At 51.6% G+C, this 24,901-nt stretch overlaps 1 protein-coding gene across 1 annotated transcript in view; it reads right to left on the reverse strand.

The window, feature by feature from the left end:
- SNRNP200 (small nuclear ribonucleoprotein U5 subunit 200) overlaps positions 1-24,901 on the reverse strand; it is a 39,008-nt gene that overhangs the window by 11,501 nt on the left and 2,606 nt on the right. The window contains exons 3-29 of the mRNA XM_074940202.1: positions 23,932-24,103; positions 23,186-23,378; positions 22,658-22,713; positions 21,370-21,468; positions 20,477-20,629; positions 19,704-19,803; positions 19,456-19,592; positions 18,589-18,672; positions 18,151-18,324; positions 17,010-17,147; positions 14,575-14,730; positions 14,012-14,182; positions 13,513-13,706; positions 12,393-12,516; positions 11,666-11,815; positions 11,190-11,300; positions 9,121-9,252; positions 7,947-8,135; positions 6,717-6,914; positions 6,048-6,200; positions 5,783-5,863; positions 5,288-5,371; positions 4,618-4,724; positions 3,884-4,002; positions 2,430-2,584; positions 1,791-1,980; positions 922-1,095 (exon numbers count right to left, since the gene is read on the reverse strand). Of these exons, the coding sequence (XP_074796303.1) occupies positions 922-1,095; positions 1,791-1,980; positions 2,430-2,584; positions 3,884-4,002; positions 4,618-4,724; positions 5,288-5,371; positions 5,783-5,863; positions 6,048-6,200; positions 6,717-6,914; positions 7,947-8,135; positions 9,121-9,252; positions 11,190-11,300; positions 11,666-11,815; positions 12,393-12,516; positions 13,513-13,706; positions 14,012-14,182; positions 14,575-14,730; positions 17,010-17,147; positions 18,151-18,324; positions 18,589-18,672; positions 19,456-19,592; positions 19,704-19,803; positions 20,477-20,629; positions 21,370-21,468; positions 22,658-22,713; positions 23,186-23,378; positions 23,932-24,103 (3,794 nt within the window). The remainder of the gene's footprint in view (positions 1-921; positions 1,096-1,790; positions 1,981-2,429; positions 2,585-3,883; positions 4,003-4,617; positions 4,725-5,287; positions 5,372-5,782; positions 5,864-6,047; positions 6,201-6,716; positions 6,915-7,946; positions 8,136-9,120; positions 9,253-11,189; positions 11,301-11,665; positions 11,816-12,392; positions 12,517-13,512; positions 13,707-14,011; positions 14,183-14,574; positions 14,731-17,009; positions 17,148-18,150; positions 18,325-18,588; positions 18,673-19,455; positions 19,593-19,703; positions 19,804-20,476; positions 20,630-21,369; positions 21,469-22,657; positions 22,714-23,185; positions 23,379-23,931; positions 24,104-24,901) is intronic.

A 24,901-nucleotide genomic window follows, 5' to 3' on the forward strand; every position in this document is an offset into this window, starting at 1 on the left:
CGCCCCACCTCAAAAAAGGAGACACTGGAATTGGAAAAGGTTCAGAAAAGGGCAACAAAACTGATTAGGGGGATGGAACAGCTTCCGTATGAGGAGAGATTAACGAGACTGGGACTAAGGGGGGTTATGACAGAGCTCTATAACATCATGACTGGTGTGGAGAAAGTAAATAAGGTGGTGTTATTTACTCCGCATAACACAAGAACGAGGGGTCACCCAATGAAATTAATAGGGAGCAGGTTTAAAACAAACAAAAGGAAGTATTTCTTCACGCAACACAGTCAACCTGTGGAACTCATTGCTAAAGGATGTTGTGAACACCAAGACTGTAACAGAGTTCAAAAAAGAACTAGATAAGTTAACGGAGGACAGGTCCATCAACAGCTATTAGCCAGGATGGGCAGGGATGGCGTCCCTAGCCTCCGTTTGCCAGAAGCTGGGAATGGGTGACAGGGGATGGATCACTTGATGATTCCCTGTTCTGTTCATTCCCTCTGGGGCATCTAGCATTGGCCACGGTCAGACGTCAGGACACTGGGCGAGATGGACCTTTGGTCTCACCCAGTACAGCCGTTCTCATGTTCTTATCCCCACCGCCAGTCGTTAGAGGCTGAAACAATCCCTCCCACTACTGCCCGGAGCATTAGCTACTGTAGCTCCGGACATCCCTGTTACCCAGGTGCAGCATTTGGGAAGTGAAAAGTATGGTCTTGGCCTTTGATCATCACCGTGGGCCTCTGTCAAGCCTTTCTGGCAAACCAAGGTTGTTCAGACCCCAGCAGCCTGCTCCTTCCCAAGGCACAGGGCAGGGAGAGAAGACAGGATATCTAATGCAGAGGATCATTCACCCCCACCCCATGGAGCGGGGCCACCTGCTTCTCAGCAGCCCAGGGAGCAGCGTGGGGTGGGAGCTGTACCCACCTTGGGTCTGGATGGGGTTGAAGAAGGGGAACTTGTCCTGGTAGAGGCTCTCAAAGGCACTGTTACGCAGAGCGGATACGGGCAGCGGCTGCAGGTCCAGGAGCTCTGTGGGCGGGGGGTATTTCTCGGGGAGAATCAGGTGCCTGAAGGACACAGGCAGCTGCGTCTCACAGGCTGGAAATGAAAGAGAATCAGAACAGTTTGTACAGAGAATCAGCCATAGCGGTGTCAGACATACCGGAGAGTCTGAGCACCCAGGAGCCATGGGGTAGGGGCCAGGGACTGTCGGGGATCACTGCAGCAATGGGAGATCCTCAGAAAGTGCCCGGGTGCTACAATGCCTTGCTAGCAAGGGGAAATACCAGCTCCCAGCACTGACCTTCTCCCACAAAGCAAATACATCCGCTTCAAACTGGGAGGGGTGATCACCTGCCCATTCCTCCCCTGTCCCCCACGACAAGCCATCCTTTGCTACCGACTGATCTCAGCTGCCACTCACCACCAGCAAATCATCACCACTGCCCAACCTGGGCCTGACTCTCTCTCCTCCCACAATGCACAGCAGCAGGTCTCCCCAGCCAGTGACTGAGGCAGGTATCTGCTCTGTCCCAAGGGCATGAGCCAGCGTTGGTTTTGCTGCTTGCTCACGGCTCCAGGCGTCCCACCCGTTCCACGTGCAGTTCAGTGGGCCTTGGGGGAAAGTTCAAATTCCCTTATAAAAAGATCCTTCCAGAGGCCACCTGCCCCCACTGCTTGGCTGGCAAAGCATTTCCCCCACTGCAGCTTGGGCAAGGCTCTGCTCCAGCACCTCCGAGCCCCTGCAATACAGCACAAAGATGCCCCAGCCCAGCGGGCAGGTGGAGACTCACAGAGCCAGCGGTCTGAGACCACCCGGATGAAGTACTGCGGGGGCAGCGGCTCGAACACCGGCACGAAGAAGGTGATGAGATGCTCGTCCTGGGCATACTTGGCTTTCAGCAGGAAGTACTCGTGGTGCAGAATCACTTCACTGTCCACATCCTCCACCAGGATCCAGAAGGCTTCAGACGAGCCGTGCACCTGGACAAGACAGCAGCAAGCTTTGCAGCACAGCACCCAGATCTCGCCCGTTCTGACCCGCCCTGCGCTGGGGAGGCCAGCCACAGACAAGCTTTGCCACACATGCCCCTGCCCACACACCCGCAGCTAGAGCTCTTCCAGAGCAACACTGCTCCCCAGGTGCTGTCCCACCGCACACCTGGATGTTCACAGATTCCCAGGCCAGAAGGGACCATTGTGCTCTGCCAGTCTGAGCCTCTGGATAGCACAGGCCAGAGACCGGCCCCACAATTCCCAAAGCAGAGCCGTATTAAATCTTCCTTCCCCAGTTAGGGACTTATCGGCTGTGATGAAGTCACCCCTTAACCTTCTTTCCAGCTAAATGGATGGTTTTCCAATCTGCCATCAAGCTGCTGCCCTCCCCGTGACCTGGTCAGCCAGGACTGCGTGTCTCCGGGGGCATCTCTCACCTTCTCATCCCACTGGAAGTCAGGGGTGATGGTCAGCTCCACTTTCAGGGTGGACCTGGTAATAGGCTGAAGATGGACAGACAGCTCCAGCTTTGGGAACAGATGAACGTACTTGTGGATCGTCTTGCCCATCTTCGGCATCCGAATGAGCTCCCCTGTAATGCAGGACACAAATGTTATGGGCAGCCCTGGGGGGAAGAGAACGGGCAAGCAGATGGACCCACACGCTCAGTGCTTCTCCAATTCAAGGGCATCCTCAAGGAGAAGCAGCTGTTTCACATCTGGAGCATCGTGATCCGAGGGCACCTGTTCCCACAGCAATGCCCTCAGGCCAAACCCATTCCCTGGATGTTATATGTATTGTGGTAGCACCAATGGGCCCTCATCCAGCCCCCAATGTGCTAGGCACTGTACAAACAAAAGGCTGTTCGGTGCCCTGAGGAGCTTTACAGTCGATGTATAAGATCCAGCAACAAGTGCATCCATCTGCTCCCAGGGAAAGGCTAAGGACACAGAAGCCTGGCAATGACCTAACAGAGACAGAACCTAGGGATAGGCTGTAGTAGAAAGAAGGCCTGAGACATAAGGCCTTGTATCAAAGGCCTGAGCTAAAGTAGGGGTCAAAGCTTAGCTGCTCTAAAGCAAAGTTAAGTTGTGAGCAAGAGGCAGGTCCTGCTCACAGAATCTGGCAAGCACAGGGCTGATATTGCAGAAACACACATTCCCGAGTAGTGCTAGGTACAAGAAGACACACGCAAACACATTCCAAAAGGGGGGTACCAGAACACCCCAATACTAGCACATTCCCCAGAGATAATAGGACCATGCTAGCCTATCTTAAAGGTTAGGTCAGGATGACAGCATGAAGGATAGAGATGTTCTGATTAAACCAACAGGTACAAGGCGATGGGTGGCACTCAGATACGCCAGAGAGGCAGTACGGAACTTGTTCGTCTCGGCATATAAAGCAGGGTCTCACAGGGAGTGTCTTCGGCCAGCCGAGGGGATAGTGGAAAGTCCTGCTAACTGTGCTGTGTCCACTGTCACGGGCATACACGCACTGAAGCATAAGGCCCCAATACCGAGCTTCGTCGATAATCAACCTGTCCAAGTTCCTTCCCTCCGAACGGAGTCTGCGCTTACTGGGCAGTGTAACTGAGCCTGCTGTCTGGCCGGAGTCAGTGCAGCACGCAGCGAGAACACACCCGCAGCCAACATCTGACCACACAGGTGATCTGGGAAGTAGGCGAGCTGCCCTCTGTCGCAATCCCCTGACATCCTTTGCTCTGGGAGGATATGGAGTTGGCAAGCAAAAGAGCAGTACCCTCTACCACCCTCCCGCTGCCTTCTCCAGAGCTGCCCTGCCCGTGGGGAAAAGCAAAGGGAGAGAGATGAAAGCTGTGAGTGGCTCGAATGCAGGGACCCCCTTGGTACAGACGCCCCCCTTCCCATACCTATTTCATTGTGGTTCAGGTCATAGAGACGTTCAAATGGGAAGTTCTTCTTCTCGATTTTCTTCACCACCTCCTCAGGCAGCTTCCTGAACTGGCGCAGGGGGCACATGGACTGCCACCTATGGGGGCGAGTGGGACGCAGGAGTTAGCAAGGGGATAGCCAGCGCCATCGGGATACCTGCAGGCATGTGCGTATGTCCCCCCACTGAGAAAGACGCCAGCCGTTTCAACTGTGCCATTACAAGCACCCATACCCCAGCACAGCTCATGTTTCCCCCCCTACTCGGGTAAGGCCGTCATTCCCATGAGCCCAGAGACCATGCTCCCCCATTCCCTACAATCAGAGCCCCCTGACAGCACTTCCACATTCATGGGACGTGGAATTCAGGCTCCAAGAGCCCCGGGATATGACACACTAGGCACCACTTTCTCTGGCTGAGAGACAATCTCTGCAGGTGCATCCATGCCAACTGCACAGAGGGCAGCCGGCATCCAGGCTGTCCCAGGAATTAAGGTTACTCTCTCGTCCCTCATCACTCGCTGGCCTGTAGAGAACTCATTATGGTTCCCGTCAATGTTCCTGCACTCACGATCCTCCCACTCGCCACCAGCCTCTCTGGTCAGAGCACCTGGAGGTCAGCGGTGCCCCCAGGGCAGATCAGACACCTGGCCTGGTTACAGGCGGTAAGCCTGCGGCACGTCAGAAATCAGAGCGCCACGGAGCCGTCACTTACATCCGCTTGTCAATCATCTTGCAGAGGTTCAGAGTCTTGTCGGTGAGCTGGGCCCAGCCCCGGTTCAGGACAATCTCAAAGATCGCACGCATCAGCCGCCCAGCAGACTGCCAGGGACACAAGAGAGCTGTCAGAGCCCTGGGGATCAGTGTGCTTAACAGCCACTGGGGGACCAGGCTTTGGGGATTTCCAGTTCACAACTAACTGCCCTGCTCCTACCCCAATCTGAGAAACAGCTCCTCCTGCCCACCAACTCCACCATCCAGCCACACGACCAGCAATCCTTGGGCCATCTACAGCCAGCGACTTGGTGTGTGTTAAGGTTACTTAATCTGTCAATATTTCAGATTCAAGATCTGTTGCAGAGTTAAGACCCGGAGGTCGCGACTCTCCAAAATAAATTAGCTTTCACATGCAGTAATTTTCATGTATTCATTTATTAATGAGCAGAGCATGGCGAGTTCGAAGAGGGCCACCACCCAGCTGACAGGAATTAGCCCCCGTTACAAATTCACAGCCCTCTTAACCATCAAAGCAATTAACGAACATTAACCCTCCCAGCCCCCGAGGAGCAGGCATTATCCCCACCTTACAAATAAGGGCACTGGGGCAGAGAGAGGGTCATTCCGAGACACTGGCCGATTTTCTACCCACGGAAGTTCCTACTCACCTGGGTGACGTACACCATGTCTGCCATCAGAGCAAACCCTTCCAACTTCAGCTGGGAGATAAAGGCCTGCAGGAGCACATTGATCTACAGACGGCAAGAACAGGAGTTAGAGCAAAGCCTTAACGGGGTATCAGCTGAGAGCCTCCCATCTTTGGGGAAGAGGGGTGGGAGGGGAGGAAGAGCTCCTAGCTGGTCAGGGCTCGCGCAACAGTACTGGGGGAGTTACTGAGTTCCTTCCCACCCCCCAGTGCAGGAAAGCAGTCCAGCCTGACCCGATCAGCCCAATCATTCTTGAAGCATCTGTCTGTGCGTGGCTCTGTTTTCAAGCAACCCATGCTCCTGTCCAGGACACTGCACAAAGGGAAGGGGGGCAGAGCAACAGGATCAAGCATTCCCTAAACCACAGAACAGAAGCAGGGAGTGGTTCAGTGCCACAGTGCTCTCCTCTCACACGGAGCCAAGCTTCCCAGGAGGGCGGGCAGAAGGGTGGCTCACCTTGGCACTGGGCTCCTCAATGCTCTCCTTCACTGGAATTGGGACCCGCTCCAGCAGCTTCTGGAGCTCCAGCTTCTCTTCCTGCAGGGAGAGAAGGGATGGGAGGTGAAGCCAGCTTGGGATGGGATGAACTGGGTTATCGCATACAATCCCTCTGAACCAGGGAAACAACAACCTGGCAGCCCTCCAGGGTACAGGAGAGAAGATCCTGGGAGCACCTCTCCTGCCTCAGCATGCACCCCCCCGGCCAGCCCCCGAGCCATACCTCCCGCACAGTGATGTTCTTGAACTCAGAGGACAGGGAGAAGACCCGGAAAAGCTCGATTTCACTCAAGGTGGGCTTCAGGAGCTGGTTGTAGGTTTGCACGGTCTCGTTGGTGATGTAGTAGTGGCTGGCAATGCGGCCCAGCTCAGTCACCTGGAGGAGGGAGGAAGGAGTAACTCCAGTTTGTGGTGGCGGAGTGAGACCCTCTGGCTGATCAGGGGGCTGAGCCAGGCAGAAAGGAGCGGCCTGGAGCTCGCTGGAAGATGCGTAATGAAGCTGGCAAGCACAGAGGCTCCTGACATGTGGAGCAGAGTCCCTGAGGAGCCAGGAATTGCCCAGGGGAGAACATTAATCTTGTCAGGGACACAGATCCCTCCCTCAGCCCCAGCCTCTACTTCCATCTCCAAAGCAGAGGAAACCCAGGCCGCGATGGCAATTTGCTCAACAAGGAGGCAGCAGCGTACACGAGGATACCGACATTTGGAGCTACTTCAACCCACCCCTTCTGTCTCTTCAGATCAGTGACTCCCTAGAGCTCCAGGCTGGAAGGCAGCAGCCACTATGCTCCCCAAACACCCGCTGTGGCTGATCTATAGCCACCTCTAGGAGGCAGCTCGCACCCTTCTCCCTATCTGGCTTCAGTGAGTCCCCACCCTTCCCCTGCCTCACCTGGAAGTTCCCCGTCTTCTTATCGTACTTCACAAGATTGTTCTTGTCTAGCATCAGTGCTGCAGTGTGAACCAAATCCAGCCGGCGCTGGTCCAGCAAGGGGTCTCCCTTCAGGTCATCGTGAGAGAGCCCATAGAGCGATGGGGAGCGCAGCATTCGGATGTACAGGTAGGCGTAGCCCAGCCAGTTCACTGCATCCTATGGACAGACACCGAGAACCAGGGATATTTCAGCTGAGCGGGCACACTACTGTCCCTGAAGCAGGAAGTTATGGAGACCATTGGTTCAAGGCCCAAAACTTACCATGATGTGACCCCGCCTAAATCAAGTAACTGGGGGCAGTTTTAAAGTCTGAGGCCTCATGAAACATCAGAACTAGAAAAAACTGAAAGCAGAGAAGAGACAGCTCCTACCCCTGGCAGACTGTCATAACTGACCTTAACCTGCACCCTCCTGAGTACAAGCCGCTTTCCTGCACTCCTCCTGTCTTAGGGTTAGGGGCCATTATCTGCAGAACCATCAAAGTGCAAAATAAACGCTCCCTATCCTCAGAGCTGGGCGCCCCACATTCATGTGCCAGAGAGTGCTCATCTCAGACACCCTGGCCAGCAAAACCACGCTGCAGTGTAAAGAGATTCCAGCCAAGAAAGCTAGCCATAAGCAGGGGAATATTGTGAAGACCAAGCAGCGATCCAGAAATGGACAGATCACAGTTTAATGTAAATGCCTTCAGGGCGAAAACATTTTTCTAAGCGCCTATCCTGGACCAGGGAGCAAAAATCATTTCACTCGCTGCCTCAGGACACTATTCTCTCCCCAGCTCAGGCACCAACTGGAAGCCAAAGGTCATGAAATAGCCAAAATGCTTCACTTACAGACGATTTCGGTTTACACACAACCCCCAGTCCTACGCTGGATTGAATGTGTGCTCCATCCCTTTTACAATCTGCACATCTATATCAAGCACCACGCCCTTTTCAGTGACGGGGCTGGGTTTTCTGCTATCCCTATCGACAGCACTGGAAGGCACATGGAGATGCAAGAGATTGTCCAGGGCAGGCCACTGTGTTCTGTGCCTTTCCGAGCAGTCTGTCCAGCAAGCCACCAGGAATGGCCACAGAAGACAGGACACCCTTCTCTCCGCCAGGCCCAGGATTCAGGTGTGTTGTGAACATTTCTATACAAAGGTGCAATTGGGGGGTGGGAGGGATGATACAACCAGACTCTCACCTTTGCATTCTGGACATTCCCCAGCACCACCTCTGCATTCAGCATATCTGGCAGTTTCGACACCATCTGACTCTCGATAGGGAGCTGCTGGTTGAGCAGGGAGAGGTAATACTGCAGCTCTCCGTGCGATGTGATGAGGATCCCCTCACCCTTTGTGTCGTACTGGGGTCTCCCAGCACGGCCAAGCATCTAGGACAAATAAAAGGCTTAATCAGATGCAGAGAAGAGCTTTCAGCCTAGCCAACAACAAAACATTTCCCTAACTGCGGTGCCACAAGCCAGTCAGTGCTCAGCTACCCACTACAGAGCGGGAGGTGTACATGGTGCGGGGGGTCATTCCTCTGTCCTCACTCCTACCAGCACACTTATTCTGGGGTTCAGCTCAAACAGTCAAGACAGTCCAGCCGGGGGAGGCAGAGTGGGGCCGGGGGCGGTTGGCTATGGGGGAGGCTATGTTTTAGTCACAGGTATTTTTAGTAAAAGTCATGGATAAAAATTCACAACCCGTGACCTGTCCATGACTTTTACTATATACCTAACTACAATTTTTTATTTTTTCGGGGGGGGGAGGGGGAGGAGAAAGGGGGGCACCTTGGGAGGACGGCTCAGGGGGTGCCGCGGGCAGGCTCCCTACCCAGCTCCTAGGGAAGCAGCAACCTGTCGCTCTGCCCCAAGCCCTGGTTCTGCAGCTCCCATTGGCTGGGAACCGCAGCCAATGGGAGCTGCAGGGGCGGTGCCTGCGGGCGGAGGTGGCACATGGAGCTAGGAGCTGAGGGAGGGGAGTTGCTGTCACCCTTCTGGGGAGCCGCCACCCCCCCCCCCCCAGGTTAGCACCACCCTGCATCCCAATCCCCAGCCCTGAGCACCCCCACACCCAAACTCCTGCTACTGGGGGACAGGGGAGCCCAATACTGCCCCAGCAGCAGCCAGCGTGCCTGGTGCAGGGGCTGCCCGAGCTGCTCAGGTGCACCAGCCACTGAAGAAGGCACAGAGATCAAAAGTCACGGAATCTGTGACCTCCATGACCAACACGGACCCTTAGCTATGGGAAGCGGTGGCAGCTGTGGTGTCAAAATGCACGAAGCTGATCACATGGGAGGACTCACGAGGCAGATTCCAATAGGAGAGGAACCTGCTAGGGATGGTCAGAGCAGCTTTACTACTAGGACTTTACCTGCAGGATGTCCAGAGCACCCAGCTCCGTCCAGCGGCCCTTCTCTGGGCTGTACACCTGTGTCCCTTTGATGATGACCGTGTGAGCAGGAAGGTTCACACCCCAGGCCAGCGTCGCTGTGGAGACCAGAACCTGGAGCAGAAACACAGCGGGGTTGGTTCGCTCGCTCGTTCCCACAGGAAACTCCAGCAGAGATACTGGTTCTTGCTCCAACAAGACAAGTGTGCCGGAAAGTCTCCTTCCATGTACCCAAAGCTCAGTGGAGAGGACCCCAGCCTGGGAGACTTGAGGCCTATTCCCAGATCTGCCATGGGCTGCCTGACCTTGGGTGAGTCAGGCCGGTCACAGTTCTGAGCAACTGTACCGGTATCCCCCCTCCACGGTCCAGCCAAGAGCACCCCGGAGGTTTCCGGCTCCCCAGCACTGCCTTTCTGCGTGGAGACCCGCGACTCTCTTCATTCTGACCAGGGTACTTCCAGACTCCACAGCTCCCTGCCTCAGCGTCCCAGCAGAGATACTGACAAGGGCACCGGCTTTTCTCTTCAGAGCCGGTAGACAGGTTATCAGTGCCATCATTAGCAGGTACCACACAGCACTTCCTGTGCAAGCCTGCTTTACTCTTCAAGTGAAAAGCACTCCAGAGAAACACGATCGAAGAACCCACACACATGGTACTAAGCTTACCAGGGTTCATCTCAACCCTCACATGAATTCTGGCAGGAGCAGTCCTTCAACGCCCACCCGAGGGATTCCTTGGGGTTACCAGTTCATCATAGCTTCAGCTCAGAACAAGCACACCCAGACAGGGTTAGTCCCCCACTTTATACCGTTCAGGGATCTTTGAGCTGGAGTGTCCAGGAGTAGGTCATTCGTACACAATGGGTTTTCTTGAAGAATCTACACTCCTGTGAGACTCAGCCATGCTGAGCTAACCCCCGGTGAAGACAGCACGAGGTGGATGGAAGAATTCTTCTGCTGGCCTAGCTAGCCTTTGAGGAGGTGGGTTAAGTACCACGATGGGAGAACCTCTCCCACAGGCGGTGGTATTGTCTACACTGAAGCACTACAACTGGGCCACTGGAGTGTTCCCAATGTAGACAAGCTCTCAGGGAAGTTCATTCAGGATATTGTTTGGCATGTGTTGTCATCTATCACAACATTCCCACTTGTTTATACTGCAGTAGCACCGAGGAGCCCGTGTCATGGGCCAGGACTCCACTGTGCTGGACACTGCCCCAACCCAGAGCAAATACTCTCCCCTGCCCCAAAGAAGTCACAAGTCTAAGGGCAATTACCCTTTCCAGCCCTTAGTTTCTCCAGCTGTAAAATAGGACCTCAGTCTCACTGCCCCCAAAGTTCTTTACAAAGTGGGGGTAAAGGGACAATGTTATCCTGTGCTCAGTAGAACCCTGCTCTTCCCACAACAGGACATCTTCCCTACAAAGCCACTGCATCCTTGCGGGCAGCAGGCAGGGCTAACTACCACAGCTGCATCACTCACGCATCACGCCACAGGGAGAAACGGAGTACCAGGACACGAATACGGTTCAGATCAAAGTCACAGACAGGTCGCAGGCAATAAACAAAAATCTGCCAGCTCCAGCCCCCACCGCCGTGGCTGAAGCAGAAGTAGTCACAGAGGTTCGTTAAAGTCAGGAACTAGTCCTAGATGATCCTCCATGACAGTAACCAAGGTGGAAGCCCACAGGCTGCTGGTGAGAGCGCCAGCTAAAGGGATATCCGAGAGCATGGATACCCATCTAAGCTTAGAGGAAAGGCTTCCTTCCCCTATCCTAGCCATGTCCTGTTCACTGACCCATTCACTACCTGGGTTGGAGCCTAGACCTGTGACCAGAGAGAACCCTGTCTGTGTGCCTCGAGTCTCACAGTGAGCCCTAGCTTCATTAAGACATGACAATCAACAGACTTGCACTTCTAGTCTCCGGGTGGAGCATCCCAACACATGCTGAAGCAGCAATCACCTTAAAGCAGTGCACAAGTATCTCACGGGGACGATCCCAGCCTGACCTGAACACACATGCTCCACTTGGAGCAATAATTACACTCACCTGAATGTGCTTGTCAGCAAACAGATCCTCCACCAGTGTTCGATCTACTCTGGTCATCCCAGCATGGTGAATAGCAAAGCCGTATGGCAATAGGTCCTTCAGCTCTAGATTCTGCAGCAAAGGGACAACTAATTACAGTCAGACTCTTTAGAGAGTGACTCCACAGTTCACACCGCAGGCCAGGAGAAATCCTGGAGGGCAAACCAGGGAAGAGATTACTCTGAGCCTGAGCATTAACAAGTGCTGGTCTCTCATGCTGCCATGAAACCAACACCCCCACAGGGAACAAGGACACAGGTCCCACTGTTCCTACTGAGAAGATTTTGGTTGAACGTTGTGAGTGAGCGTAGAGACAAGAGGGAGAGAAACCTCGATTCTAGGGAAACGTGGCAAGCTTATGACGTGAGCTGCAGTATTTTTGTCCCCCCAAGTCTGTTAGGCTGTCACAACACACCGGCCAGGCTACAGGCAGATACCTTGCACTGCTCAGCTTCTGTCCTCAGGACCTCTGTAGAGGCTGAGCCCTCGCGAAGGAAGAGGCCCAGTGTATCTTTCTCCAGACACATGTCCCTGATGGCTCGGGCCGTCTTCCCTGTCTCCTTCCTGGAGTGAACGAACACCAGCACCTGTCAAATGTACCACACAGCACTGTTATCGGCGGGGGGGAGGCCATGGCAGCTGCAGCTGGCACAGAGTTCTCCCCCAGCCCATTCCCTGTGCTCAGGAAAGCGCGGTGACTATGGTGCAAAAGCGTGGCCTAGAAGACACACTGGGGCATGGTGCTGATGCAGCAGGGCTGGTAATGGGAGCACCACAAGAGAAAACCATTTATTGCTGGAAGAGGAGAGACGCTTGGCTCTGGGAGGGACTTTGGGCTCAGTGAGCTGGCTCAGGAGGGAGCTCCAGCCAGCTCTGACCAGAGAGGTTGGGGTGAGGCACAGCCACATGGGAAGAACGGAAGTGCTCATGCTGGATGGTCAGCAGGGGGAGAAACAGCAGTTTGGGGGTACATGTTCCTGCCTCAGCTGCTAGTAGCCAGCACAGATCTACACTTCTATCCACAGACAGAGAGTGCAGCAGTTCTGGAGCTGGGAGCAGAACGCACAGGACAAATGTAAAGAGAAAAAGCTTATCACCAGTGCACCATAACCAAGAAGCTTAAATGCACCAACAAGTAAAATATCAGCAGAACGTTAGGCCTACCTGGTTCTTCCCAGCATGCTCCATAATCTTCTCGTAGACAATCTCATTCATGATCTGGAAGCGCTTGATTGCTTTCTTCTCTGTGATTCCCACATAGGTCTGCTCCAGGGGCACTGGGCGAAAGCTGCAATGAGAAACATGTAGCATGAACTGGCTGGAATGGCACCTCCACGCTATGGATTTCTGCCACAGATCAGATGGTTTCTATTCAAGAATTACCGTGCAGATCCCTTCGTAAGCTTCAATACAGCCCCTCCACAGAGACTCCATGTTAAATACCCTCCTGTTCTAGCCCAACACACAAAGATTCAGTGAGTCACGTTCTGACCAAGCACTGCCTCCTTGTTTTAGTTCTACGGCAGCAGTATTCAACGGTCACTTGAGTCCATTCCCTGGAGGCATGTCCTCAGATATGGATGAAACTTTGCAAGCCACCTCAGAGCCATTCAAAGCTTCCCTCAAGAAGCTTCTGCAGCAGATTGGGGTGGAGAATCCCTTTTCTTCACCTCAAGCTTATGTTCTGAACCCAGGTATGAATATAACTAAGGCTAAGATTATGTCACGGAATCCGTGACTTCCAGAGACCTCCATGACATTTTCCACTTCAGTCCTGGGGCAGTGGGGCTGCAGCTGTCAGCTGGCTGGAGGACCCCGCAGCTCCCAACCGCGGGCCCAGGAACTCCAAGCCGTTGCCGGCTCCTGAGGGACCCTGGAGCCCCAACCACCCATTTTGTCAGTTATTTTTAGGAAGTCAGGGACAGGTCACAAGCTTCTGTGAATTTTTGTTTGTTGCCTGTGACCTGTCCCTGACTTTCCCTAAAAATAACCATAACAAAATCTTAAGGTTAAGTATAACGAGTAGTCACACCACCTCAGGAAAACACCCCTAGGGTGCATTTCAGGGATGCGATCCTGGACCTACAGAGTCTAAACGGATCTCCCTAAAAGCCACAAGCTCGTCCCGTGGCCAGTTAAACCAGGCTGGATGCCCAATGAAACCCTGGCACCACCAACTTATTTACGATTACTTTTTAAACCACCTCCCCATAAAGATCTCACCAAAGATCCTGGCTGCTTCCCCAACTGGATTATAAAAGGCCCTTCCCAACCTTTCCCACACCTGTTATCAAAGTAGAATAAGCCTTTGACAGGGTCCACTCTCAGGAACGTAGCTACATCCTCATAGTTTGGGAGAGTGGCACTCAGACCAACAAGCCTCACATCCTCCTGGGTCATCTCAATGTTGCGGATGGCTCTAGCGACCAAGGACTCCAAGACAGGGCCCCGGTCGTCATGCAGTAGGTGGATCTCATCCTAGAGGAAAAAAGTGGTGGGAAGAGGTTGACTTCCAAGGGGAAAGGCTTGACTCACTTCTTTGCTGCATGTCTGGTTCATTCGTTTTCCCTGATGGAACTGCATGGCTGGGCTTGCATAGGTTTAAACACCCACCCATCCACCACTCCCAGATGAAGTCTCACATCAATTATGGCCTCCTCAGAGACCGCAGAGACCCTGACATAACCCCTGCTGCTGAGGTGCCACGAGGCACTTCTCGAAGTGCCGTCACAGCCAGCGTCACCATCTTTCAGGGCACTTGGGGAGACATTGCTGCTACTCACCAGGATAATGAGGCGCACCAGCTGGGTATAGGTGCGCTCCCCTCCCTTGCGGGTGATGATGTCCCACTTCTCGGGGGTGCAGACGATGATCTGGGTAGCATTGATTTCTTCCTTACACAACTGATGGTCTCCAGTCAGCTCGGCCACATTGATGCCGTAAGTGGCCAGGCGCTAGGAAAGACCAAGTATGGTTAGGCTGGATGAGAGCCCAGCGCATGTGAGGAGACCTCAAAATGAAAGGGCCTAAGCAGCAGCTTTGGGAAAATCGCATGCATAATTGCATACCTCTCCCAAGACTACAAATAGGGTTTTCCACACCATGGCATTAAGCAAGACACAGATTCTTCCTCTATGGTGCTGAATCACAAAGCTTGGAATGGAGGCATCAGACCCAAGGGAACAGGGAATACCAGGCACAACACCCTCTTCTCCCAAGGCTTGATACCCTTTAATGCTAGAGCTGAGCTGGGGCCCTTCCGAGTACAGACCTCACAGGGGCAAAGCTCCAAGTCCTTGCTCCACTCCCCCTCCCCCGCAGGACTAGACCGGAGTCATTCCATTACCTTCCCAAAGCTGCCCACCATCTCCTGCACCAGAGACCTCATAGGGGCAATGTAGATGATTTTGAAGTCGTCCACATTGATGGTTCCATCCATGTTGATGTGCTTCCCGATCTCGCGTAGCATGCACATCAGAGCGACATTGGTCTTCCCCGCACCCTGGGAGACAGAATACACCTCTGTAGTCACACCTTACACACCATTGTAATAATCTTTGTATAAACTGCGCCTTGTAAGGTATCAGTTTAAAAAAAAACAAACCTCATAATTTGTTGATCAGTATTGGCCTGGTAAAACGTGTGTGCAACATTATATGTGAAGTTATAAGAAAGTTATAAGATTCCCCTGAAAGGCGTTCACAACACACGTTCCAAACTCCAAAGCCCTGCCCAAAAAGACATTGACAAACAGGTCTGTCCTAAACAAAGGAGCATGTGCTCTGCTTAATTTGCATTTAAGCAGGAAACAGTCATCAAGCAGGAAGGGAAGACAAAGGAAGTTCAACCAGTTGGGGGGGAAAAAAAAAAAAAACAGTAGGGAACATCCCTCCACTAGACTCTTTGGCTCCTGTCTCAGCTGGAAATGTTTTTCAAGAGAGGGACTGAAATGATAAGGAGAGGCAAACACCCGCAGACACCCCCCTCTCCCTCCCTATCACATTCACTGAGCCTGAAGAGACAAGGGAAGCAGGTGTTGGACTCTGGGGGAGGGTTTGGTCAGTAATCTGCTGGAGCACGTGGTGAGAAACTTTGCTTGAATCTAACCTGGTTTGTTAAGTTAGGTATTAGTAAATATCTTGCCTTTATTTTTCTTGTAACCATTTCTGACTTTTATGCCTCATTATTTGTACTCACTTAAAATTTACCTCTTTGTATTAAATAAACTTGTTTTACTGTTTCAGCTAATCCAGTGTGTTTTAAGTTAAAGTATCTGAATAACTTTGACAGAAGAAGCCGCCATATGATTCCTTTAAAAAAAACTACGTATTTAATATATTTGTACTAACCAAGAGAGCGCTGGGAAGCACAGGATATACATTTCTAGTGGAAACTCTGGGACTGGGGGAGTGTTGGGGTCACCCTGCAATATAACCAAGGCTGGTGAGAGTCAGGCTGTGGCTTGCATGCTGGAAGGCTGTTTATGAGCAGCCCAAGAGGGAGCTACAGCAGCAAGGCATTGTAAGGCACCCAAGGTTGCAGGGCAGGGGATGACACAACCCTCCACTGGTCTGGATTACACCCTGGTACATACACTGAATCAGTCCCATCAAATCCACAGCCTCCTCACAGAAGCCAAAGACGGATTCCCCTCTAAGCATGAGCCAGCCCCCCGCTAAGATGATGTAAAACTACTCAAGATAGTTAAGTCCAAAGCAGACTGTGAAGAGCTACAAAAGCTCTCAAAACTGGGTGACTGTGCAACAAAATGGCAGATGAAATTCAATGTTGATAAATGCAAAGTAATACACATTGGAAAACATAATCCCAACTATACATATAAAATGATGGGGTCTAAATTAGCTGTTACCACTCAAGAAAGATCTTGGAGTCATTGTGGAGAGTTCTCTGAAAACATTCACTCAATGTGCAGCGGCCGTCAAAAAAGCAAACAGAATGTTGGGAATCGTTAAGAAAGGGATAGATAAGAAGACAGAAAATATCATGTTGCCTCTATACAAATCCATGGTATGCCCACATCTTGAATAGTGTGTGCAGATGTGGTCACCCCATCTCAAAAGATACTGGAATTGGAAAAGGTTCAGAAAAGGGCAACAAAAATGATTAGGGGTATGGAACGGCTTCCGTATGAGGAGAGATTAATAAGACTGGAACTTTTCAGCTTGGAAAAGAGACGACTAAGGGGGGATATGATAGAGGTCTATAAAATCATGACTGGTGTGGAGAAAGTAAATAAGGAAGTGTATTTACTCCTTCTCATAACACAAGAACTAGGGGTCACCAAATGAAATTAATAGGGAGTAGTTTAAAACAAACAAAAGGAAGTCTTTCTTCACACAACACACAGTCAACCTGTGGAACTCCTGGCCTGAGGAGGTTGTGAAGGCCAAGACTACAACAGGGTTCAAAAAAGAACTAGGTACGTTCACGGAGGACAGGTCCACCAATGGCTATTAGCTAGGATGGGCAGGGGTGGTGTCCCGAGCCTCTGTTTGCCAGAAGCTGGGATTGGGAGACAGTGGATGGATCACTTGATGATTCCCTGTTCTGTTCATTCCCTCTGGGGCACCTGGTATTGGCCACTGTCGGAAGACAGGACACTGGGCTAGATGGACGTTTGGTCTGACCCAGTGGCCGTTCTTATGTTCTAAAAGAGTTGGGCTACAACTCAAAGTCTGTGCTAAACAGGGGGGGGCTGGAGGCTCTGAATATCTATGAGGTGGCCTCATGGGACAGGAGATAGCTTGCCCGGGTCCTTACCGTGGGAGCACAGAGTAGCAGGTTCTCATCAGTCTCAAGTGCAGCACGGTAGAGTTTGCTTTGAATCCGGTTCAGTGTTTTGAACCCCTCAAACCCAGCTTGGGCATATTTGGGCAGTTTGTCCACAGAAACCAGTTGCTGAAAAGGTGAAACATAATTAACATCAGAGACCAGGCCCTTTATTGTGCAGCAAGCAGGGCACTCTGTGGTTTATAAGAGAGACCCCTTGGGGAATGGCAGTTAGCTTCTTCGTCTCTCTCAGTGTGGCTGGGATATGCTTTGTGCATAGCAGTCCCAGAGAAGGCAGTAAGAGATCAGATGGGGCCCATTAGACCAAAGCATTTGGCCTGGGGGCTCCAACTGTTGATCTGCAATCTCACCCATCACTCTGGGCAGTGACCAGCAATGCAATCAACTAGCATAGAGGATTCTAACTCTTTGGGCCAACACTACCGATTCCCCAGACTGCACCCTCTTGTGTACCGGGCAGTTCCCACCGCGGGTCAGAGTTCACAGGGGAGCTCAGATCGCCAGTGTGGGGCAGCCCAACTGCAAAGCAGCCATTGCAGCCATTACAGCATGTACCACAACAATCCACAACCCTGTACAACCAGCAACGACTCCTCACCACATGGGTTTGAGTCGTCTCCATTTTACAGCTTGGGAAACTGACAGAGTCCAAGTGACTCGTCCAGCCAGAACTGGAACCCAACCGTGACTGTGGCCCATGCTCATTTGCTCAGTCCGGCAGACCAGCTTGCAACTGACAGAGGTGCAGCAACAGTGCCCCCAGACCCAGCACAGCAGCCCATCTTTAAGGTGCAAGGGGGAGCCAGAAGCACCTATGCTAGGTGCACATCCCAGGCATTAGGAACCAATGGATCAGGAGCCATTTTTGGTCACATGAAATCTCAGGTAAGCAGAGCTTAACACTCAGGCTCCTTAAGGGTCATGTGTCGGAAGGGGCCCAAGTCCTGCTGGCCCCAGGGCGCGTTGTGGAGATGCTCCCTCAACACCTAAGTTGCTCGCTGCAAACAAGAAGTGCCACAAAGCTGGCGGGTTTCTGTGGGGGTGGGGAAGAAGGGACGCTGGGTAATCCAACCGTGCCCATCACTGACCGAAAGGGAACAGAGTCACCTACCTCTTCGGAGCCGAAGGGCTTTGGCTTCAGGGCAGGCACATGCACCTCCTCGTAGCCTTTGCGCTGCCTGCGGAACGAGCCATCAGGCAGCTGGCAACGCTTGTTGGCCATGAAATGGCTGCCCTGGGCAAACACCAGATCTTCCAGGTCCAACACCTGGCGCGGGGCCAGCGCCTGGAAAAACGAGAAGGGGCATCAGAGAAAGAATGGGAGGGGCCCAGATTTAAAGGGGAAGCATGGCAACCGCTCCCTCCAGCCTGCAAGTCTGCTTTCCCAGGCAGATCAGGGGCTTAACCTTTCACACCCCACCCGCAGGCAGCTAGATCAGGGTGTCTTCTGCACCCACCTGTCCCTATTTAACAGCCCCCTTGCACTCATTCAGCCCCTCATCTAGCAGTTCCTCGAGCATCCAAAGAACAGGTGCCTTAAGGGACACACCTCTCCACCCTGATCCAGATCCATGGTTTCCAGGTCTGTGTCCATCCGGGACTGGCGCACACGTTCCCTGCGAGAGCGTTCCTCCTGGATGGCAAAGAGAGAGGGCAGGTTAAAACTCTGTGCAGACACCTCTCAGTGGAGAACAGCAGCTGCTGTGCCCCACTCCGCACACTAGCGCCTGCTACTGCCCCACTGCGATAGCTGACTGGTGAGGCAGCTCCACAGGCTGGGAGTCCCTCTAAGCACAGCCATCCATTCAACCAGAGCCACCTACTGATGGGTCACTGGAAACCACCACCACCAGGGCCAGAAACATCACCCGTCCCCCAGGGGAACATACTGCAACTGACCCTGTGCAGACGGGCGTAAGAACAGGCTGGGTCCAGGCACAGGAAACATTCATTAGAAGGACAACTGCAGCATGGAGCAGACCCAGGGAGCTAACGAGCCATGCTTAGCACTACAGTGAAGAGGACTCAGGATCAGACCCTGGTCTAGATATCTCAGCTCCCTCAGAGCACAGAGAAGGTCATGCTCAAAGCCTCCATAACCCCTTCCAATTACTGATGAGTGGATCCGACACGCTCCAAAGGGAGTTTCATCTCAGAGGACCCCGTAACACAAGCAGGCGCAATGCTCTGCACCCAAAGCTGGATCTGGCTAATATGAAGAGAGGATGCATAGTCAGTCTACAACCATCATCACATCAAACCTCTATGCTGTGACCCAGGCAGGCCGTCACCCGCCCATCCTTTCAATCCAGTGATCGCAGTGAAATGTGCGTGTGACATGCATGCAAAGTGCTATTGCAATGGTGTCAGCTTAGATGCAACAAGGACCTTATGGGCCTCTCTCCGCTCTTCTTACCCGAATCAGATCTTCCTTCTCCGTCTCATGCAGCTGATACAGAAATTTTGACAGCTCGGGATCAGATTCCATCTTCCCCATGATCCTCTCCTTCTCGGCTTCACTTTGCGCACTAGCCAGCAGCGTACAGTACAGGACTGGAGGGAGAAAGAGGGTGAGAGAAGGCAGCTACAAGCACAGCCAGAGCAGAACACAGGCAAAGAACCAGGGTCACGGCACTCCAGGTTAACGAGGTGCCCAGTACTCACTCATCATTCGGTGCTGCCTCAGCACCTTAATGAAGTCAAAGGTGTTAAAGCCCAGGAGCAGGACAAGCTGGTTTTCACACTCCCTGTCATCGCCGGCAGTCTGGGAAAAGAAGGGACAGAAAGAAGCTGGTTACATCTGCTGCCCTGCTTCGCCATGGGAGAAGGCAGGGGACCCAAACTCCCACTGCATAGCAAATACGAGCTACCCGCCAGACATACAACCGAGATCCCCCATGTAACAATCAAGACTCTAAGCAGATATCTCACCAACACTGGCAAGAGTCTAACCAACCTCTTCCCACCTTCCTAAGAGGCCCCTATGGGCAGGACACCCGGGTCATCTATGCTGGTGCAGTTTACAGGCTTTTAAGCCTCATAAATACCGGAGATGAAGGGCTGGAACCTGAGATGTGCTGGGCACCCTAATTCCAATTGAAGTCAAAGGGAGTGAGGAGCAGGGCCATGGTTAGCATGGGGAACACCACACCAGAGTTGGTCTCCCAGAAGATGTTTCTGAAAAAGCAGTAACTGTCACCCAGGAGAAGGTCTGCCCATGCGTTAAACCCGGTCCTCACAGTAGAGGAGGGACGGGGTGGGTGCATCCTCAGGGGAAAAGTGGCACAGTAGCAAACCATTTGGTTGTATTAACATTTTAATATGGAAAAATAGGTTCAAATTGTAAAGAACTGCCCAGGCAGCTTCCTGTCTTCCAGCCAAGCAGGCCCTGAGTCTGGAACCTTCTCCACCCAGAGGCAGGATAATTGGCCACATACCTTTAAGATCTCTAGCACCTCATCTGCCTTCTTCTGAGACACAATGGCATCATCGTAGAAGCGGCTCAGCTGCCGCTGAAGCCAAAAGGCATCAATGTCTCGGGGATGCAAGTCTCGCTTCTTGGAGCTCATCAGCTCCCCTGATGCCACCAGCTGAAAGACAGTCAGTGTCTCCTTACGGCCTTCCTTTGCCCACGCAGACTGAGTCCCCACTGAGTCCCCAGGAAAGGCACAGACTGCCCTTTGGGTAAGCAAAAGCACACCCAGTATTGCCCCATCTCCCATGGCCATCATGTACGTGAGCAAAGCCCTGGCAGCAGCAATCACTCGTGCTATTCCAGTCCCAGAGGGGCACTCGTTTTGGCTCTGTAACTGTGCAAGTCATCAAAGGGGGGGGGGGGGGGGGAAGCCTTCTCCAGTGCAAATACTGGTTTCCGACAGAAAACGTTAGGTCCTGCCTAACGAGAAGGCTTTGAAACCAAATGAGCCATTGTGTGACCTCAAAAGAACAAAGATTTTGTTAATCACACTCTCACCCCCCGCCAGGAAGAGGAGACCTGCGCATGAAGTCATCCCATTAGCAGGGCTCTGGGGAGAAGAGGATAAAAATCCCTGACAAGAAAAAAGAACAAAACTTGTTTCTTTTTCCTGCTTGGACTCTAAAGGGGAAGAATCATTAAGCATAAACAAAAGAGCCCCAGCTGTTTTACCAGGGTAGACCAGAATCTATCTGGTCTATCAGTCCAGCCGGGGGCCCTCCGCTAGATCTGTCACACTAGTGTCTGCTATCACCGTTAGGAATGAAGTCCCCAAAGCTTTAATACAGCCACCAACTTCAAGCCAACCCTTCAGCGATAGGAAAGTGGCCTTTCGCCTCCCCCTTGGGAACTCACATTGGCTGAGAGGGTGCAGCGGACAACGGCCTCGTCCCCTTCCATGTCATCATCAGATGCCTCATCCCGTACTTCACCATACACATCCTCATCACCTTCCTGTTGGAACACACAGCTCCTGTTAATAGCTCTCTCCCAAGGAAACCTCATGGAGAAGCTCTCTAGCTCCCCCTACACCTTGGGCAGGAATACTGGAAATGCCATCCCTCCCGAGAACCGGCCGCACTGGTCCTTCCTCCAGCAGCAGAAAAATCATACTGTGGTTAAGGCAGAAGATCACAGGACTTTGGGCAAGTCCCGTCATCCCATGCCTCAGTCTCCCCATTTATAAGAAAGGATAGTATCAGGGATGGCGCTCCTTGTACTGGAAGCTCAGTAGATGTGAGCATTATTATTGTAAACTGAAAGCAAGATGCCAGATGTGGCCAACACCAGACACAGCCAAAGTCAGTAGAAAAAATAATGCACTAAGCCAGTTGGGCACCCTAAATTATGGGAGTGAGGGAAGTTCTTTCTGACCCCATGCAACAATCATCTATAGCCTAGAGCAGGAAGGGGGACAGTTCCTTACAGATGCCATCCTAGCCCTGTGTCAGGTCCCTTGTTCAGGCTCACTGTTATTCTTCTCAGTACTACCCTGGGGCAGCTAGTCCCTCGGTTTAGTTGTATTTTAGATGGAGCACATTTCCACTGAACTCGCTGCAGACAAGCCTCATGATGTTAAAGGGCATTTAGAACTCATTAGGGTGTACAAGTCGTTTCAATCCTTTCCCACCTCAAGACCTTCAAAAATAAGTGCTACCAATGACTCAGAGGTTCCAGCATTGTTCCACCTTAGGAACCAGCCAAAGCAATCCTTTTCAGACCCTCATTCAGGAAAGTGTTACAGAAGAGCAAGTACATTAAATAGCCCCAAGCAGCTCACATTTAGAAAAGGCATTGCAGGAAACAGGAAATCAGAGAGATAGCAAGTTTTGATCTGAAAGGGACTGGTGAGGAGGTCAGGAAGTCTGATAGCTGATCAAAACCAAGCAGCTAGCCTATGGGCCAAGCCACAGAATTCATACACGTGTCTGTGAAAGGCAGTACAGCTTAGTACAGTAATTTACAAAGCCTTCCAGTGCCAGGAAGCAGGGTCTAACCTTCCGGCCTGGCTCGGCCTTGCTGGCCAACATGGCTGAGGTTGATCCAAACTCTAGCTCCCTGTGTACCCAAGCCCTGTCCACAACCAGCAGCACAAAGAAGAGTGACAGTTCAGCCACCACCTTAGAAATGTCTGATCACTTACCTCTTCATCAGACTCAAACTGCACATTCACGCCGTACGTCTCATCGATGTTATCATCTGCAAAGGGGGACAGAGTTAGAAGGGTGCAACCAAGTTCAACCCAGTTATCCTCGTTTTGCACCACTATAACGCAAGAGCGCCAGCACAAGCATGGACAGCACACCCAGGGAGAGGCCAGAACACAGATACTTTCCCACTAGAGGCTAAGCAGAGAAAATACCACTCGTTTTACTTGTGACTCAATCAGGATTTGAATCAAAAGACTAAACATTATTCACAGATGTCTCTGGCTTAGGCTAGCGTGTAGCCCTTCGTCTCCAAGTGCAATAACTATTTACCACCAATATCCAAAGAAACATTTTTCAAGCCCTGTCTCAGTTTGAAACACTTTCTAGCCTCCCTGCATACAGGCACTGTGCCCCGTTTGTGCACCAGCTATTGAAACACGACATGCTGACAACTCGTATACTGTGCTCTGTGAGATAATACACAAGAGCAGTCCAGGCACAAGCTCGAGGGTGATCCCTACCCATGTTCTGGATCTCCTTGTCACCACCATAGTCTGTGATCTTCTTGCCCAAGTTCACCAGCACATGGTAGCGGGTGTCGTCCGTCTGTCCTAACAGCAAATCAATTTCCTTCCGCCTCTCTTTGTCTCGCAGCTTCTCGTTCTTCAATACAGCCAAGACCTCATCAGCTGCTCCACAAAGAATGTCACGTGGCTGCAGAAGAAATGAGAACAGCTGCAACACACCTGATTTGGGGGATACTCCATATACCTGACCTGACCGGGATAAGCACTGTCACTGCTCAGCTGTGGAACTAGAAGACTGGCTCACATTTATGAACTAAATGCTTCCAGCTTTCTGCCTACAAAAATTATCTGGAAGCATTCCCCTCCGAAAACACTGCAGCACTGTGCCAGCACATGAGAAACAGCAACGGCCATGACACTGCTCAGAAGTTAGATCCCACCTTACAGTAAGGGCAGTCACTCCAGTTAGCTCAGGGGATGTGTCTAGGGTCCCATGGAAACAGTATCTCAGATGAAGAGCTTTACCACCCCAAGTTGTTATACATCTCACTAGCTTGCAACAGAAGCGTTAGCTGTCTAGGATCCAAAGACCAGCTTATTGTCTGATCTGAGCTACAGCTCTGCCAGCTATTTGCCTCGCACACACACTAGGGGTTCTGACAACTGCACTCGGCTGATGTGCCTTCACATCACAAGCAGTTAGAGCAAAGATACCCTCACAGATCCATGCACATCCTTACCTGGTCCCCAAGGGCTGCCTGAATGAAACTTAGCAGCACCTCATAGGTCTCCCGGGTCTCCTTGGTTTTGGGTTTGTAGATGATTCCCACCATCTCATCAATGCCCTCAGAGAGCAGCGTATAACCCTTCATTTTGTTGATATCATGCCTGTCCTCATCACGCTTCCTCCTCCTAGAAAGCAGGGAAAGGAAAACATCACACAAGTCTATTAACAGATGAAATTGCTTCTCCAAATTATGCCAATCCTTCTGGCTGGGAAAAGACGATGGACAAGCAACCCTCAGATGAAACATTTTCTGTCCCCACATTTGACTTTAAACCGGTCAACATGCAGTAAAAGTCACCAATCTATCACCCCCTCACCTAACCAACAAAGGACCATCATTCTAATCAGGGGTCATTTACCCTTCATTGAAGACGTCAGATAGTTTAGGTGCAATTGTTAAGGTGGTGTTGGACGTTTTAAAACTGAAAAGAAATGTGTTCACTAGGTTTGCTTACATTTTTTTTAAAATAAAAAAACATTTTTTATTTGGATTTAACCATCAGCTGCAGTATTTGTAACTTCTATACTGAAATACTAGGCTAGTGCAAAAGACACCAACTGGTCAGTTTCCCTATCAATTGCCATTGTCTAAGCAGAGACAAATTAGACAGTAAGCACTTGGCATAAATGGTGGCAGTTTTGGGGTTTTTTTTTTTAATAATGCAAGCTATCAGTATCTCAAGGACTTTTTTTAAATGTGATTTTTTAAAAAGCCTGATACATTTGAAGGGATACTATTTTCTATCCATGGCACAAGTTATTTTCATTTGTTTCAAGTTCAGTAAAAATTATCTCTGCCTGGCCAATTCACGTGAAACTCTTCTTCTCCACAACAGCACACTGTCAGCAGTGCTCGGATGAAATCCTTATGCGAGAAGATTAACTTAGCATTAAGTCTGATGCAATTAAGATCTTAAAGTCAT

This window comes from Natator depressus, chromosome 26 (assembly GCF_965152275.1).
Source record: "Natator depressus isolate rNatDep1 chromosome 26, rNatDep2.hap1, whole genome shotgun sequence".
NCBI lineage: Eukaryota > Metazoa > Chordata > Testudines > Cheloniidae > Natator > Natator depressus.